At 38.8% G+C, this 18,085-nt stretch overlaps 1 protein-coding gene across 1 annotated transcript in view; it reads right to left on the bottom strand.

Annotated features, from left to right (window-relative positions):
* Positions 1 to 15,987, bottom strand: part of mcu (mitochondrial calcium uniporter) — a 39,270-nt gene extending 23,283 nt beyond the window's left edge. The window contains exon 1 of the mRNA XM_077613568.1: positions 15,780 to 15,987. Coding sequence (XP_077469694.1) covers positions 15,780 to 15,896 — 117 coding nt within the window. The 5' untranslated portion in view covers positions 15,897 to 15,987. The remainder of the gene's footprint in view (positions 1 to 15,779) is intronic.
* Positions 15,988 to 18,085: the final 2,098 nt, after the last annotated feature.

Below are 18,085 nucleotides of genomic sequence, written 5' to 3'. Positions count from 1 at the left end.
AGGGTTTAGAGTAGCTTCCTTAAAGAGGATTAAAATAATGAAGCGTGAAAGCAGATGCTCTTTGGCTTCCCTTTCTCATCGCAGAGTACAACATTTAATGTTTGGTGAAATTTAAATACACCATGTGGTTGCAAACGTCTGTACAAGATGTTATCAAATACAACCAGTACATTCATGTGTATGTGTGCATTCTTATTCCCGCACAAACAGTCAGTCTACTTAAGGCAGCAATAGCATGGAATACCATTTACTTAACAATGACAATACTATTAAAGCAGGAAATAGAGTTGCCATGGCAATGACTTTAATGCAAGCTAATCCACCATATTTTTTTTGCATATGTCAAAGAATATTCATGAATTTTAGGTCCAAGCTACAGTAGTTCAAAATGACACTCAATGTACATATTATGCTTAATCATAAACTGGAGCTGCTGCTGGTACAGATCATATCATCTGTGTTAGCCATTTTTATGATAACATTCAGCCTCGATAAAGTAGTGTTACAGAACTTTTAAACAAAGAATAAGGGAACATTAATACGAAAGACGTCAGAACACCATGCCACAAAGCAAAACCTTACTGTATTTATATTGCTAGGAAGTCTTTCATATATTCAACAGCTTAATACCAAGGATACTGTAACACTGGGAAGAATAGTAATATATAAATGTTTGCTTTCTCTGTGACTGGAAGCAAGGACTGTTAGGTAGATGGTCAAGGAAAGTTTTTTTTTTTAAATCACATATAGGTTAGTGGGGATTTCAAACTAAACTTCTCAGATTAAGCAATCCTATGCATAGATCCGTATTTCCAAACTGGACATTGCACTAAAGCTCGCCATTAAGATAAGCATTGAACCTTGGTACGATGCTCGAGTGTTGCTGCATGATTATTGCCTCTTGCTTATCTACTTTAGGTCAGGCATACTGAATCAACCCTTTCTCAGGGCGTGCCGTCAAGAGTCCAGTGATCACAAAAATTGTCTAAGAACAGGTCCCAAACTCCCAAGTGTTTTCAAGTGTGTTCAAAAGAATGGGCTCATGTATATTTCAAGCCGTCCAGTGCAATAAGGGAACTTTTACAAAATGTCTCAAAGTTAACAATCAAAAAAGAGACAAACAAAGCATTACCAGTAAAAACATCACTATTAGATGGGCATTGTTTTCACATTTGTCATGTCATTTTCATTTTGCGATATGTGTTGGGATCAGAGACTGCTTTATACGGAGTGAGCAAGGAATGAAAGACTCACTAAGGGATTAAAAAATTTAGCATGTTTCCAGACATTGAACTGTGACAGCTTTCTTTAGCAGAGGAGTATATAATACATGAAGTGTGTGGAGTCTATCCACTGTGACCTATCTGGACCATGAGGCCTGTTGGCCAAGGAGGGGAGGCCCAATCTATTTCTGGTTATTTGATTGTCAAAAAAGATAGCAGCTGTTCTCTCTAGATAGCTGCTCTCCAACAGACCAAGTAGAATCCTATTGCAACCGACACGCACATAACACATATGAATCGTCTGATAGGAGAGAATCAGCAAAAGACACAATAAAACGTCTCCTTTCGTGGGAGAACACAACAAAAAAGGTTTATTTTTTTCTTCCTGAAGTGGAAAGTCAAATTGAAGATTCAATGTTTCATCTGAGTTGCATCTACTCTGAGTCGTCATGTTTCAGCATTTGTCCCAATTTGGTTCTTTGGGACAATGCGGAAATATTAACTGTGCAATAAATCTTCTACTCTCTTATCTGACAATCTCTCATTCTCTTATCTTTCAGTTCCTTCAATTGCTCGTTCACCATCTCTACAATTGTAACGGAAAAGCAAACAGCGTGCTGGAAATGGGGAAAGATGGTGGAGGGTAAGAGTGGGCAGGCGAAAGGTAATCACTAGCCACGGGGAAGAGAATGAGGAGCAGACGACTAAAATGACATTCCCGACACATTAAGCCCATCTGGTAAAACCAGTGGCTAACCATGCAGAGTTAAGTCGGCGGGCTACTGCTGAGGGACTCCGGGACAGTGAAAGACGGGGGAAAAATGTATCCACTTAGGGCCTCCCTGGAAGTTCAGTGATGTCAAGCAAGAACTCAAGAAAAAGAAACATTGTGCTCAAAAGTACTGAGTGCAGGTCTCAAACTAAATTCAAAGGAATTGCTAAATCATTCAATTTTCAAAAAAGCAAGTGGTTATTTACTTTTGCAGAGAGCAGGCAAAAGTTCTCATGTATACAACAGCTACTTTATTCTACTTGCTGTTATGTTGTAAAGCCAACACAGCAAAAAAGCCACTTGGTTTCAGGAGGACAAAGAGCTGATCTGTCATGTTGGTCATCTAATTAAATGCATTGCAACCTTTAAATGAGACAGGAAACATGGAGCATTTTCCTCAGTTTTCAGGAGTGATTATTTAATCAGATAATGAATACCAGCTTTGCAAAATCTTGGGATTTAAAAATTGCATCCGGTATGTTTTACAGCCCTCCTCCTCTCACAAAGCCGCAAAATAACTGCTCTGCAATTTGCAAATGCACTCATGGTTATGACCAGTAGGTAAATCAGTTTTTGAGTGGAATCAAATGTGCCCATTTTTGCACATGCAGACATTTCTTCATTCAGATTCTCTCTTGAATCATCCTTTCAGTTTTTTTTCCAATCCGTAACTTTTGCTCTTACCTACATATAGCAGTGCATACATAAAGTCGCCCTGTAAAAATCAACTTTACAGGTCCAATGCCTTCTTTGCTTTATACTGTATCGTAGTAGAGAGTTATTATGTTTTAGATTGCAGTACACAAATCAAGTAGTTTAAATCATTTATTTTCCTGAGATGAAAAAAAGGACATTTTAGTCTTTGGGGTTAGTGGCTATTTATTCAATTGTACAATTAACATCTAAATTAATTGAGGCATGAGCCACATGATTATTGTAGAAATACACCAAAAATCTTATCTTTGTGGTTATCTACAAATAGTACAAAGCTTGGTGGAAAAAGAAAGAATCACTAGAAAGATGTGAGAGCAATATTAAGCAGACAGAAGGAGAGATGGTGGCATCATCATCAGTATCTTGCTTCACAAGTTGGCGCTCAGCGAGCATAGAGACACTCACCCCCGCGCAATGTGTGATGCAATAACGACTTTCATGCATACGCAAAAAATGAGGGTCATAGAAAGGCGGGTGAACAGGAAGGAGGATGCTGTCATCTTAGCATCACTCACTAAAGTGCTGATGAATGGGCACGCTATAAACAGCCCTCATTCATAATAAAAGACGTCAACTACAGAGGCTTTATTCCAGCTATGTGGAGAATAAAATGTGCATTCTAGAAACAGACGGAAACTGTCCTTTAACCATTGACTAACATTGTAATGCACGTCTCATGCTGTAGTCGCAATAAACCTAAAATATCAGGATCATCATAAAGTTGGAAAGGTCGATTAACCCCAAAATAACAAACTCCTCCAGGTTTATTACACAATTGAAACCCATGCTCCTCAGCGTTGATGTTAAATGGAGCTCCAAAGGGCTTGTAGGTAAGAATCACCTAAAAATGAAGACAGGAAAAATTGCAATTTGAAAAAATACCTCAAGGACACCTAAAAACACTGCACTGAATGTGTAATTGTTTTAATTTCATATAAAAGGCCCAAACGCACCCCTTTGGCTGCTGGGATTAAGATGACGATCAGCAGTACAGAGAGCAGAAGTGTGGATGTGAGGGGGAGGAAGCGAGTGAAATAGCATAAGAAAGATGAGGAAAGGCTGTGGAGGGGAAAATTCTATCTTCATGCATGTCTGCTGTGAGTGTCTTTACAAAGCACTCATCCTCAACATCAACTACCTACCGATTCCGCTACAGTGCATCGCCAAGGTCATTTAAACAACTAGGAGAGACAGTGCATACTGTATAAGCAGCTTTTAACAATCCCCGAATCTAAGTGGCTTTAATTTTACACATCTATGTAACCTTTGCTCATTATTTGAATGGGAATTCCTCTGTTAAAACGATGCCTTTAAAAAAACATTTTTAAATCTTCAATAGTGTTACAAATAAAGAAAATTGTGTGTAAAAAATAGTCGTTAGATGTGTTAGCCACCTGCTCCAAGGGGTTTTCATATGGCTGCATGTTTGATACGACGAGTCGGTGCTTTTAACTGACGTTCACTTCATCAATCTCATTTTATGGCTTTTTCTCTACTGAACTGACATACCATGTTGGGTGGCTCGCCTCAGGACAAGATTCAATTCAGGAGACTTATCTACTCAAGTTCAAATTCAATAAACGTACTGTCTGTCTCAATGACCATATATGTTGACAATAAATCCATCATGCTCATTGTAAAAATGATAAAAACAGAAAAGTCTTGCATACAATTTATAATTGAGATTACAGATAACAGTCAAACAATAGGCACCGGCTCAGCAGAGGAAACGAAAGAATCTACAGCATGGCGCCGATAATCACTTGTCTCACATCTAGGGTGGACAAGTATGTTGAAAAAGAAATGTGAATTACGTGTGGTGCAAGAGTAAAGGGATGATGAAATAGACAATCTCTATAAAGTAGAACAGAAAATGACACTATCACTGCAACAGCAGCACAACAATGTGAAAAGCTCACAACAATGTCAGAAATATCAAATTAACCTTTTCTTTTCTTTTCTTTTTTTAAATCAAGCTTAATGGGGCGGCACTATTTACCAAATACCTTCTTGGCACGCAGGGCAAGCATAGCCTCAGGCTGACAAAGAAAAAAAAAATGAAATGTTGTTGGAATTCTCCAACCACACCCATCTGTTTAATCCTTCCATTTCTTTGTGCAGCATCTATCAAGTTCATGTGCAGGTTGGGTTATCCCTAGTGTTACCCCCTAAAGATCAAAACTGGTAAGTGCTCAAGCAGTGCAAGTTCAGAGTGTATTTTAAATACACTGATTTGTTTCAATCAAAAGTATGAATTTTCTACAATTAAATAAGATAGCTGTTGTCACTAAATGATCAACATTTATTTTTTATTGTTGGAGAAATTTTTTTTTTAAGACTCTACATGATTATAAAAGGTGGTTTCAATTCTCTGAGCATAGATGACCTACTTAATCCACAAATAACGTCAGAGTTTTTCCATGTCCATAAATAGAGCCTTCACACCTCCAATGGAACACAATGCTATTTTAATTTGTCATGGTATTTGGTTTACAAAAACGTTTGATTCTAGACAAACCAGTTGCGTTAAGCCAAAAAATGACCCTACTACGGAGCAACATTTTGAAATGGAATAAAAAAATTGTGCATTATGAGGACCAAAACGACCATAGAAATGGGACTTCAGATTTTGGGGGGATTTTTTTTTTAAATTGTGCGTCACATCAAGCCAAACACACAATCTCCTGGGGTAATAATTCGCTTAAAATTTTATGCAAATACCCAAAATGACATCACTATATTTTTCAGAGTTGACTTCGATTTAGCTTCAGAACCACAAGACTACATCATCAAATTATTCTTTTTCTACAGCCTTTTTAAGAACAAAGGAAACACAGAAATCTGCCCTATTTGCACGACCATAAAGCCAAAACTAAACACTGTCTCCATGGCAATTCTCTAGCAACGTGTCCTCCAACATCTCCTTTATACTATTTATAGGCTACTGAATGACTGGTTAGCTGAGAAAGCATGAGTAACACTGTAGTGAAACTTGAAACATTTCTGCAACACTGCATGCTGTTTGTCTTTCTCCTCACAAGTATGCTACAAATCAAAGACTAAACAAGGGAAACAATGACAAGCGTTTGAAAAAAGCGGGTTCAATGTATATATGAAGTGTGACAGGTTTCTGGGGATGAAGCTGGTGGAAGACATGAGAGGGATATGCACACACACACAAGGAAACTTCTAATAAAGAACTCCAAGTAGAATTCTTACACTAAATTGTTAAAAAAGCATTTAGTGACACTAGATCTTGAGCATGACATTCAAGACCTGAGTCAACTCACTCAAAGAAACTTTCACATATATAGATATACACACAATTGTGTATTTTATGCATTTGTCTTAGCTTTTTAAGCCACTCCAGAAGAAGGACCTAGCTTAAAAGGACATGAACTAAAATAATGCGGGATGTTTAGTTACCAGAAGCATTCAGTGTCTATGCTTAATTTACAGTTTTGTTATTTTATGTGAAGAGTTATTGGAAAAAAAACATGTGATATTTTTTGGGGGCTTTATTACAGTAATGTTTTTCTATTTTATGAAAGTAATGAATTTTTGCATTATATTTAAATGAGTGCACCCGCCAGAGAACAGAACGTAATGGGTGCCACCATGATCTATTCACCTCAGCACAAGCGAGTGATTACTTTTCAGGAACAAAAAATTCTTTGTTAAGCAATAAAAATGTAATATTCAGAGGGAAACAAGCCACTTTCAACACTTTTTGTTGGTGGATATTTTTAAAATATAGAATCAAACGAGGACTAAAACCATATAATTCAATTTACAACCTGAAATAGACCAAATAATAAGATTTGGTCTAACACTAACTATATTCTAATGTATTGATGTTGAAACACATTTAAAAAAAATAAAATAAAATAAAAAATATTAACTAAGCACACTTTAAGCAAGTACTTCGAAAGACCAAAATTCTGAACAAATAAAGTTTGTTGCTAGCACACGTTAGAGCGATTTAGCTCTATTTGAACAGTTACACCCAAAGATCAGTTTTTTTTTTAAATCAAAATGGTAAACAATATACAAATCTGGAACATATCATCTTCAAGTTTGATGCCTGATCAACAATGGATTACAGTTGCAGGACTATTTACATAAGCAATCCTGTTACAGCCCAGCCTCCTGGAGGTGCCTTTCAGTTGAGATAAGATTGTATCCATCACCTATCATCCCGTTATACCCACCTGACTTTCATGTGACACAAGAGAGAACATTTTAGTCCAAATAGGTATAGGACACTTTATGGCAAGGTTGGAAGACAAGTCATTCAGAAATCACATACATTTGAGTTAACAAGGCCAACAGCTGATAATGCTTTTAGTTTAATAGATATTTAAAATATTTCTTCAAATTTGCGTCATAATTTTACAACAAAATTAAAAGAAAAACTTAGTTTGCATTTACTTAATGAACTGCCATATCTAAAATAGCATGCATATTTTGCATACTATATATCAGATATTCCACTTTCTAATATAATAGGCATTCAAAAAAGGAGCTCAATCTGCACATTGGTTTAAAACCAGTAGGCTAGTAGACATGGAGACTGAGCAGAAGCCAATTAGCCACTAAGACGCTACACTTTAAATGGTTTTCCTTCAATGGAAGGGAAGTCTGCTGAAAAGATGTGTGCATCCTTATTATCTTCATGCCAAGTTAATCTCCTGTGTCTGTCTTCCATGGCAATACTCCAGTATGTTTAATTACAGTGTAAACAAGCCAGGTGATGAAAGTGTGGTTCCCTGGGCCTCATCGACTGATTTTATGTGCTCAGAGACCAACTTGTCGCAGTTAAAGCTCAGTCAGTGCTTGACTTCTACCACTCTAATGAGATTGTTCACAAAATAACTCCAGCAAATACAAAGAAATCTTTACAAACGTGTTTAAACCGGTGGAAACAGTTAGAAATGTAATGCTAGGGAGATAATGCACATAGGTCTGACAGTAAAAAAAATAAAAAAATAGATCACCAAATGTGTATTTTTATGCATGGTTGCTATAATAATCAATTAATTTATTCACTTTTTACTGCATCTTCTTTTCAAGGTAGTGGGACAAGCTGGAGTTTACATCTGACCCAGATCACAATTGCAGAACCACACACAGGCAAACAAATACATGAGGTTAAAATCTTCAATTAATCTAACCTCCGTATTTTCAAATGTGAGAAAGCATTAAAAAAAAAAAAAGCTCTAATGCAATTTTAGCTGGAGTCGGTTGTTTTGATTTCCAACAATTGGGATTAATAACTATTTCATTATCATCTGCTTAAATTCCAATTTAATAGGCGTGTTGAATTTCCATGCTCATTTAATCGCCTTGGGCACAATTGAACAGTAGTAATAAAGCTTCCACGTGAAGGCTGCAACTAACGTGCCAATCGCTTAGCGTAAATAGCTGGCCGGACAAAAAGGAAACCGCCAACAGACAGCAGCGTGCTTCGCAACGTGAGTTTCTAAGCCACTGTAGAGAAAGAACCTTCTCAAGTGGAAACTAACAAGCACTCCCATTACCCGTGATGTCCTCAACACAAGAGCAATGTCACATTCATCCAGTTTAACTGAGACCAACAAAGCCCTTATTTACATGGCAACATAACACCACTAGGTCTTACCCAGTGGGGAAAGTCTCCATGGAGAGTGGTTAAAAGGAGAGAAGCCCTATCCGTCTTGTAGGCATTGAAGGAGACACCTGATCTTACTGTATGTTTAAATGAACTAGACAAAAACAATGGAGGCTGTTTGTGACAGCAACCGAAACGAACAGTGTGGGGTACAATTACGCCACTTTAACTGCTGAGCATCAACAATACTAAAAACTGTATGACTGAATTTTCATGTGGAAAAGCACGGTATTTGGGCAAACAGGGTTGTCTGTTAGCTTATTTCATTTCAAACAAAGCAACGCGATTTCTTTCTGTTTCCTGAATATTTTTGAGTGAAAAACTGAATGTTCCAGACCAAAGCAAGTGGAGCAAAAGTGACCCATACCATGTAGTAGTATAAAAGACAGAACCATTAACCTTATTTGCACAAGTCCCTATTTGATAGTGAACCATAAAAACATGTATATATGTTAAATACCGTTCACGTTTGTCTCCAGTGTGTCATTTTCTCATCTCTCATCTCTCAAATGATAACAATTAGATCATTACACTTCCAAATTTCTATGGGGCTTTTACGACATATTTATTGCTTGCTCCACAAGCACTTCCTTGTGGAGCAATATTCCTGCCATCAGAATGCCTCAAAAAAAGAACGTCCTCTTGAAAAAGCATACCAGACAAGTACTCCATCATTTTTTGTAGTTTGTTGTCTGATTCAATGTGTCAGGACGGAAAAGAAAAGAAAAAAGCTTTAACATTAAAGTTGCATGGAGTGTCCATCTACACAACTGGTGTTTGAAACTGACTTTCCAGGTTGTTACGATGCAGGATTCTAATTCCTATCGTGCTGGTACCATAAAAGAGGTGATCTTACCGGTGTGGGAATCCTGTCTTTAACAGGATTTTAATGTGCTTTTCAGCAACTAATTGAGAAGCAGTGCACTGTGAGCCCGATGAGTTTTCCTCCTGATGCCAATCAATTGTTGATGTGTCTTCTCTTTCTGTCCCGCGCTGATAAGATTGTGTCTCTTATTGGCACTGTTGTAAATATTTATATGCCTGTTTCAAACACATTATTCATTTTCTGAACCGCTTATCCTCACAAGGTCACGGGGGGTGCTGGAGTCTAGCCCAGCGGACTTCGGGCACGAGGCAGGGGAGACCCTGAATCTGTGGCCAGCCAATCAGAGGGCACGAGGAGACGACAACCATTCACGCTCACACTCATACGTAGGGGCAATTTAGTGTCCAAACAGCCTACCATGCATGTTTTTGAAATGTGAGAGGACACCGGAGTACCCGGAGAAAACCCACACACGCCTGGGAAGAACATGTAAACTCCACACAGAAGGACCGACCTGGGATCGAACCCAAGAACTGTGAGGCTGACGTGCTACCACTCATCCGCCGGGCCGCCCCAAATACATCATAATGTTTATAATGCACTGAAATAGTGGGATAACACCCTGGTATATGCACACAGATACATCATGATCTAAAAATGGTCAATGCACAATAATCTGATTACACTTTCATTTATATTGTTTGAATATACTACATTTAAACATGACTAAATGCATTCTAATAATGTTCAGTTCAGATGTTTCACTGGCAACTGAGGAAATGCTGGACTTGCTTCCACAACAGATTTGGGGAAAATAAAGTGAAATAGGGAAATAAAAAGTGTAATAAAAACCAACCATGAGTGAAGCATTTAATAGGACCAAAAAATAACTAAGCTTTGATTAAAATTTTGAAAAAACAATTTTGAGGAAGATATTTTAGATCATGGTGAGATGGCAAATACTGCTACAGACACACAAACATATTCCAAATAAGACTATGATCTGTACTCTGTGTTGGTTTTATCACAGGAGTTAGGCGGGTGATGTTCAACTTTACAAAGTTGTGACAGTGTCTCTGGTTGGTATTAAAAATGTATTATTATATGTATTTAGTACATTTTTCCACCATTTATATAAAAAATCTGTGATTACTCATTTACACTAAGTATCTGTCCCATAATCACAAAAGACCAAGAATAACCATTTAGGCTCATCCCAGTTCCAGATGTTCAATTCTGCCAGCATCATTTTGCTGCCTGCATTAATTTGTGGCAGTGAACTTGCAAAAACAAGGGTACAATAAATCGATACTTGGTGAAGGAGAGGTTAGACCTTCCTTTTCTATCCATAATTAGCTGTATAAATTAGACAGTCTTCATGTTTTTGGAGGGCAGAGCTCTAGCAACGTGATCGATGTGGGAAGCAAACAAAGTAGAATTTGGATATATATGTGGTAATGCAGTCACCATATAGAATAAATCAACACAGCAAATGTTTTACAAATCCACTAAAAAGTCAAATTAAGCATTCCACGCAGGTTTTTAGTAATTTCACAATTCCAAGAATAAGAAAACATGAACTGACAGCAGAGCATTGCGTTTTGAAAATGTGAACTGCTATCAGAGTATAATGAGCTTCATCTGAATTTGATAACCATACTGTGAGTGAAGGTGATGACCTTCATCTCTAAGCAGAAGTCTTACCTGTTCCCCTGGCAGCAGACACAGCAGCAGTCTGCTGCCCTCGGGAGGCAGTGTAACCGAGCAGTATGTCCATTCATCACTACAATACCGAGTGTATTGTCCTTTGCAGACTTCAATAGAGACACGCTGGTCCACCCATAAACACGGGGCAGCTAATTAGTCTATGTCAAAAGCTCAGGTTCGCCAGGCGCTTGCCAAGGGTGCAATCGCTTTCACTATGCTAACGAAGACGTGACCGATCACAGTATCTTCTGCACTACGAAGAATAGATTTTAGTGGCAGACAGCCATGCAGTCACTGCAGCCTCCGCCTGACAAGGAGTTAAAGAATGAATAATACTGCACTGTGTGTACTGATGAGGCAGCAGAAAGAGTAAGAACACTTTCTGTATTAGTATTCGTGCCTATCAATGAACCCATCCAGGCCTGCAGGGACATGGCTGCTGAGTATGAAAAAAAAGGTCCATAATGCAAACACAATATAATTGATGAGTGGAAGACATTAAGATACACCACTAAGAGAGCCATGGAAATTAAGACGAAATCGGTGTACTGAAGATATTGAGGAGCCCAAAGCTCAATATGTACCTTTTTCCCTCGAGGACGTTTAGGATGAATATCAAGTGTCCAACTTACAACTATTTATTTTCATAGGTACACAACGGCCAAAGGCCTCACCGCACCCCTTTTGCCTGCGCCATATCTTAAATTTTTGCATAAAATGTACTCTGGAAATTGATAAACAGCACACAATCAGGAAACATACATACTAGTTGGGGTAGGAGGGCAAGTTAGAATGGTACTTTGTCTATAATGTATGGGCCCAGCTATTGTCTGGCGACCATTTAGGGTGTGCACTGCCTCTTGTTCAATATCAGCAAGGTTGGAATGTTGACCGACATAACACAGCAAACATGTTAGACATTTGAAATGAATACATTTAAAACAGCAGAGTGACTAATACACGATACAAACCACACTGGTACTTGTATACTTTACAATCGACGTTGATATGACAACCCATTCTAAAACTCTTTAATACTCTTTTTCTAGCTTCAATGGTTCACTGATTCAGTGAGAAATCGGATTATATAAAACAAATGAAACAGCCAAGATGAAAAGAGTCAAAAATAGAAAAAGCATATTTGCTGAACAAATGCAACGCTGGTAATTAGGGAGCAGAGAGCTTGCCAAAACCCATGCACACAATTCATATCAGGCCATGCTGTCTGGTCTTCTACACCTCAGTGGACAGCATGTCTGTTACAGGCAGTGCCACTGGGGCCGTCATTTCAAAAGTGAGAAAAAATACTTTTTGTTTTTGTGAGGGTGTGACACACCGCATCACATCAAGCTTGTCAGAAAAAGTAAGAACATAGAGGCAAGTAAACACAAGTTTCTTTTACTAAGAGTATTTTGTGCTGGGAGACAAAGCTACTGGCAAGCTTGTCAGAAAAAGAAAGAATATAGAAGCAAGTAATCACAAGTTTCTTTTACTAAAAGTAATTTGGTACAACAATGTTTGCCACCCCTCTACTTCCTGATCTGGACTAAGCAGCATACTATGGAAACTTTACTCTAAACCCGAGAAAGCAGACCACCATAGTGATGGGAATGTTTGTAATATTCTTTCCTTTCCATCTTTCTTTTATTAAACTGGGTCAAGATTCTGCAGATGTGCCAGCAGAATCAGGTGACATGGAATTGTGGAAAATCTATAAAAATGAATTTTGCATACTGTGTACAGTAAGTCATATCACTACCTGATCACATTATGCAAAAATATTAAATACTACATGACTTAGATCAATGTCATATTATCGAAAGAAGCATTTTCTTTCAATTCATGTTCCTTAAACGTCACAGTGAGAAAATGTGGACAACAAAGGCGGGATGTGCAACAATAATAAAAATGGAGAAATAAGATCGATTTTACAGTGGAAGACTAGCGCTGTCAAAATATCATTTTTTTATAGTTTGCCTGACCAGCATACCAATATAATTTTATTCATCGTAATTCAACCGTCGTAATCCGCCCATCGTAACAAGAGACACAAATATTTATTCGACATAAATACCATGCATGACCACATGAGGGCAAAGTAATAACCATGCTGCATATTTAGGGATTAACAGTTAAATGTATTGACATGAGCAAAACAGATGAGACATATTACACTGAGAATGAGTCAGAAAAGAAAGGCAGGGGTTCAGTCAACCCTGAAATTAATCATTGATGAGTCGATCTCCATTCTGAGACAAGTTTTTAGGACCTGATGCTTAGTTCTAAAATTGTATGATTTTGAGGGTTAGGGGATTTTAAGATTCCATTGTAATTTAAAAAAAAATGTATCATGGTCCCTTGCCAATGCTGTACAAGAACATTTCTAACTGAAATAACAGGATTTCCACTCCTCAGTTAAACAAAGTGAAAGAGCAATTTAGTCCCATATAACATTCTTTAAAACAAGAATGACACGCTTTAACTCCAAAAACAACATGTACACATCATACCTCAGACACCAACCACACTTTCAAGGACAAGCTCACAGTAAAGTGCCAGCTGCTGATGGCATGTTTGTCAGTCACTTAAGCAAAATGACTTTTCCCAGTTGACAACCAGTCTTTTATCACACTAATCTGGATAACTTCAGAGCAAAGTCAGTGAAGGCAGCACGGATAAATGAGTTTACGCCTACATTAATTGGATTAGAAGCCGGGAGGTGCTTGAGCTGGTGACCCCTAGGACTAAGACCAACTGCTCAGACTCAGTGAACACAAGAGTTGGTTGCAAAAAATAAAAAAATAAAAAAAAAAAAAAATATATATATATATATATATATATATATATATATATATATATATATATATATATATACATATACATATACATATACTATGTATATTTATGAGAACCCAAGTTTGAAATAATATCTGTTTATTATTGGTGCAGTATATTTCAATACTGAATCCATGCAGGGTTATGTTATCACAATTCACCAAGTGATTTATCATATGTATTTTTTTACAAGGACAACTTACCCGCAATGATTTCACTCCCAGGACACTCTTTACAGGAGCTGCATTTTATATGACAGCAGACTCAATAGTAATCTGGAGGAGGTTAAACGTAAGCCTTTAGGTTCCTGAAGCTGTTATGCTATGAAGACATGGGAAGATGCAATCATGCAACCACAACAAAAAGCATGTTTTTTGTAATGTCCCACTTACACAAACTAAAATTTCACATGCATAACAGTGACTCTGAGTGAGTATCATTTACTGGTTATATATCTTTAAAAAAAATCAGATTGAAAATCAAAAAGTCAATATTGAGACATCCTTAGTATGAGCTGTTGTTGAGTTGATTTGAAGGGACAATATGTCAAACATACAAATAGAAAATGAAAAAACTCATGTGGGACATGGAGAAATACTATCACTTGCAAAATTGATTGGCTCCAGGCTCCTGACATTAACATCATTAACTTAAACGCATTATTTTAAGTTACATCAAAACATTATTGTACTTGAGTGTGTGTATAACTTTAGGCATCGATAGACTATATACTGTCTTTTAATATTTACAAGATTTAGGAGGTTGGCTGGAATAGATTAATTGCATGCCCATACATTTCATTCATCTTCCATAGCTAAATCAAATGATCAAATGATCAGCAAGCTGTCCAGAAGCTTGATAACGATCCTGATTATTTGATTTGGGTGTGTTGGTGCGGGGAGACATGGAAAACAGACTGGATAGGGGCCCTCGAAGACCAGAGTTGGGCAACCCTGCTCCACACCAGCAGGCGGCCAATACATTTCAATGGAGGAAAAAAGTGAATTGCTTTTCAAGTTGAATTAAGATATTAAATCCATAAGGTGAAGTCCATAAGGTCCCAGTGCACATTGTAGTATAAGGGAGGAGTCACAGATTACTACATTTGTGCTGAGAGATGCAACGCAAACAAGGCAGAGCGTGAAAGGAACTGCATGGACTTCCTCATTCTTTAGTCCAGGCTAGGGAGCTGCTCTCTCATTGGGGCATTGCGGTTGTAAAAGCTTTGAGCAGAGCTTCAGCATAAGACAAGATAAGCAAGTACTGCGCTGTAGTCTAACCGCTTCATAAAAATCTGTACCCGCCTGCAGGAAAACACATGGATGTCCCAGATGTATGGGGAAACACCCACAGGGAGGGGAGAGCCAGCAGGCAGGCTGACATCATCTATACTGTGAATGTTACTGTGAACTATCATGTTCGCTCTCCGTGTTGATGTTTATAACTATCCAAGGCACACAAGTCCAACTGAGACATTTCAGGATGTGTGCAGCCATTGGTGTTACTGCAGCAAGCACACCATCCTCCAAATTGCTGCAGTTTCCTTCAGTATCTCTAAAATACAAACTCAACATTTACAGAAAACTCTCAAAAAGCCTTGAAGAAATCACCGGGCAACACTTCCACACGTTCAAAAAAAAAAAAAAAACACACACACACACAACAAAGTTGAAGGGTATGATGGCAAATGAAGAGTTTAGTAGTGAGCCGCCGGGGCAACGCCAGATGATGGTCTTCACCAGCAGGCGCTCCAAACAACTGCATTGCCTCCTTGTCAAAGCTCCCCGTTCCACTCTGCGTGGAAATATGGTCGACTCTGGCAGGCGACGCCAGATCGAGAAACGTTTCCTGACTCATAATGTTACACAATCTTAAGGCAATGGCATGACGAGAAACCTTGAGGCTAGTTAGCTTTACTTCCGTAGCAAACCCAAACCGGCCGACGCCGTGCTCCTCGCTCCGGGCAGACCGTTGCTCCGCGTCCTCCTCTCCCTCACCCCCTTGTCTCTCTCTATTTCTCTCTCTCTCTCCCGGACACGTCCTGGGACTTACCGGTCTTATGTGCTGCTGGTGCCGCGGAGAAGAAGCGACGAGTGCGGGGAGGCTGCCGGTCGCTGCTCCACCGCTTCGGGACAACAGGAGGACCGATCTGCACACTTTCGCAGCCATCTCTGAAGTGAAAGCTCGCCGGGGAAGGAGACTGCTGCGGGCTGACCGAGACGCAACGAGGGGAAGAGGGAGGGAGGGAGAGAGGAAGTGTGGAAGGGAGGCGAGGGAGGGAGGGAGGGAGGGAGGGAGGGAGGGTTTGGAGTAGGTGGAGAGGGGGTGCCTGTGGTGGGTGTGTGAGTATTGGCCACAGCAAAATGATTTGCATGAACCTTGAAAGCAAACACCCTGCCAAGAATGCCAGCACATGCTGCTGGTTTCTGTACCAGTAAGACCAGTACCAACACAGAACAAATACAGCTGAATTGGTTGATTTTTTTAGTACTGATCTTGTGAATGCAGAAACCAGTGTATATGCTGTATTTTGTTTTAGCAGGGTGGTCAACAATTCATTCATACATTCATTCAAGCATTCATTTTCTGAAGCGCTTTATTCTCATTAAGGTCGCAGGGGGTGCTGGAGCCTATCCGAGCTGATTTTGGGCCAGAGGCAGGGGACACCCTGAATCCAAGACCAGTACTAACACAGAACAACTACAGCTGAAGATTGCTGGATTTGTTGATTTTTTTAGTACTGATCTTGTGAATACAGAAACCAGTGTATATGCTGTATTTTTTGCAGGGTGGTCAACAATTCATTCATACATACATTTATTCAATCATTCATTTTCTGAACTGTTTTATCATCATTAGGGTCGCAGGGGGTGCTGGAGCCTATCCCAGCTGACTTCGGGCCAGAGGCGGGGGACATTCATGCTCACACTTATACCTAGGTGCAATTTAGAGTGTCCAATGAGCCTACCATGCATGTTTTTAGAATGTGTGAGGAAACCGGAGTACCTGGAAAAAACCCACACAGGCCCGGGTAGAACATGCAAACTCCACACAGGTGTACCGACCTAGATTTGAACCCAGGAGCTGTGAGGCCGATGTGCTAACCACTCAAGCCGCCGGGCCGCCTCGATAATTTTAAATATAAAAGAAAACATCAACTATAAAATAAACAAAAATAAATTTTCCCATTAAAATGTATGAATGGGCGCTAGCCCCGAGTGCCCAAGCAATTGCTCAATTGATTTGTATTAAATAACCATTGAGTTACATTTTCATGTTTTTCAGTAAAATGTATTTGTTGCTTTTGTTTCTAAACATCGTCATTTTGTGCAGCTTTGCATGTTTCTTTTGTTCATTATGATTTTGAATTTGAAACCAAAAATAAATGTAATTTTGGGGGGTTCGTCAGGAGCTTACCATCAACAAGGTTATTATCATTTATCATTTTACATGGAGGTGGACTGATGACATTTTATTGAAATAAATGAAAAGAGCCACCTGATGGTGTAGTGGTTCATTAGCCTGACTTCAGCGCAGGCAGTGTAGGATCGATTCCCGGTTAGTGGTGGTGCGATTGTTAGTGCAAATGATTGTCTGTCGGTGTGTGCTTGTGCCCAACGAGTGGCTAGTGACTAGGTTAGGGTGTAGTCCAAATTTCTCCCAAAGTCAGCTGCGATAGGCTTGATGATCGATGAGAGGAGTTAAAATTAATGAAAATTATCACCATGACATGAAAATACAGAGGCATCAATGATTGTTTCAGACCACATCACTCAAATGCTAAGATTAAACTCTAAGGACGATTGTTTATCGATAAAAATCAATCAGCAGTTTCAGGTAATCCGATCTGCTAAAAGACTGCTGATCAAAGGTTGATGGTCATCGATCATGTGTCAGCAGTCTGCTAAACATATTTTAAAACACATTTTTGCCACCTGTTTATTCATACGTAGCTATCCATCAAAGACAAGAATTACGTATTTTCAAAGTAAATACATTAATATTATATTAATATGTTTGAAAATATAGACATTACATTGGTGTATGATTTCCGACTTTCCAAAAAATGCGTGTTAATTTCACTGAATATACTCTTAGTTGTCCATGAATGTTTATTTTTAGCTTGTACCCAACGTTGAGAGATGACCTGTCCAGCATGTGACTTGCCTCTTGCCACAAATTCAGCTGCCATAGATTCCATTAGTCCATCCATTTGTTTTGGTGTTCCCTTCACCACAGCTAAACAGTAAATCTGTGTGATAGAGTTAGTACATAACTTTTTACAACAAATGCATTTCCTGAGGCAACTCATAAGAGGGAATCAAACACGAGCTCTATAATTGCCTCAGGGTGCTCAG

The sequence above is a fragment of the Stigmatopora argus genome, chromosome 11 (assembly GCF_051989625.1).
Source record: "Stigmatopora argus isolate UIUO_Sarg chromosome 11, RoL_Sarg_1.0, whole genome shotgun sequence".
NCBI lineage: Eukaryota > Metazoa > Chordata > Actinopteri > Syngnathiformes > Syngnathidae > Stigmatopora > Stigmatopora argus.
The sequence above is the reverse complement of the archived record's forward strand: the minus strand, read 5'-3'. Positions and strand labels throughout refer to the sequence as shown.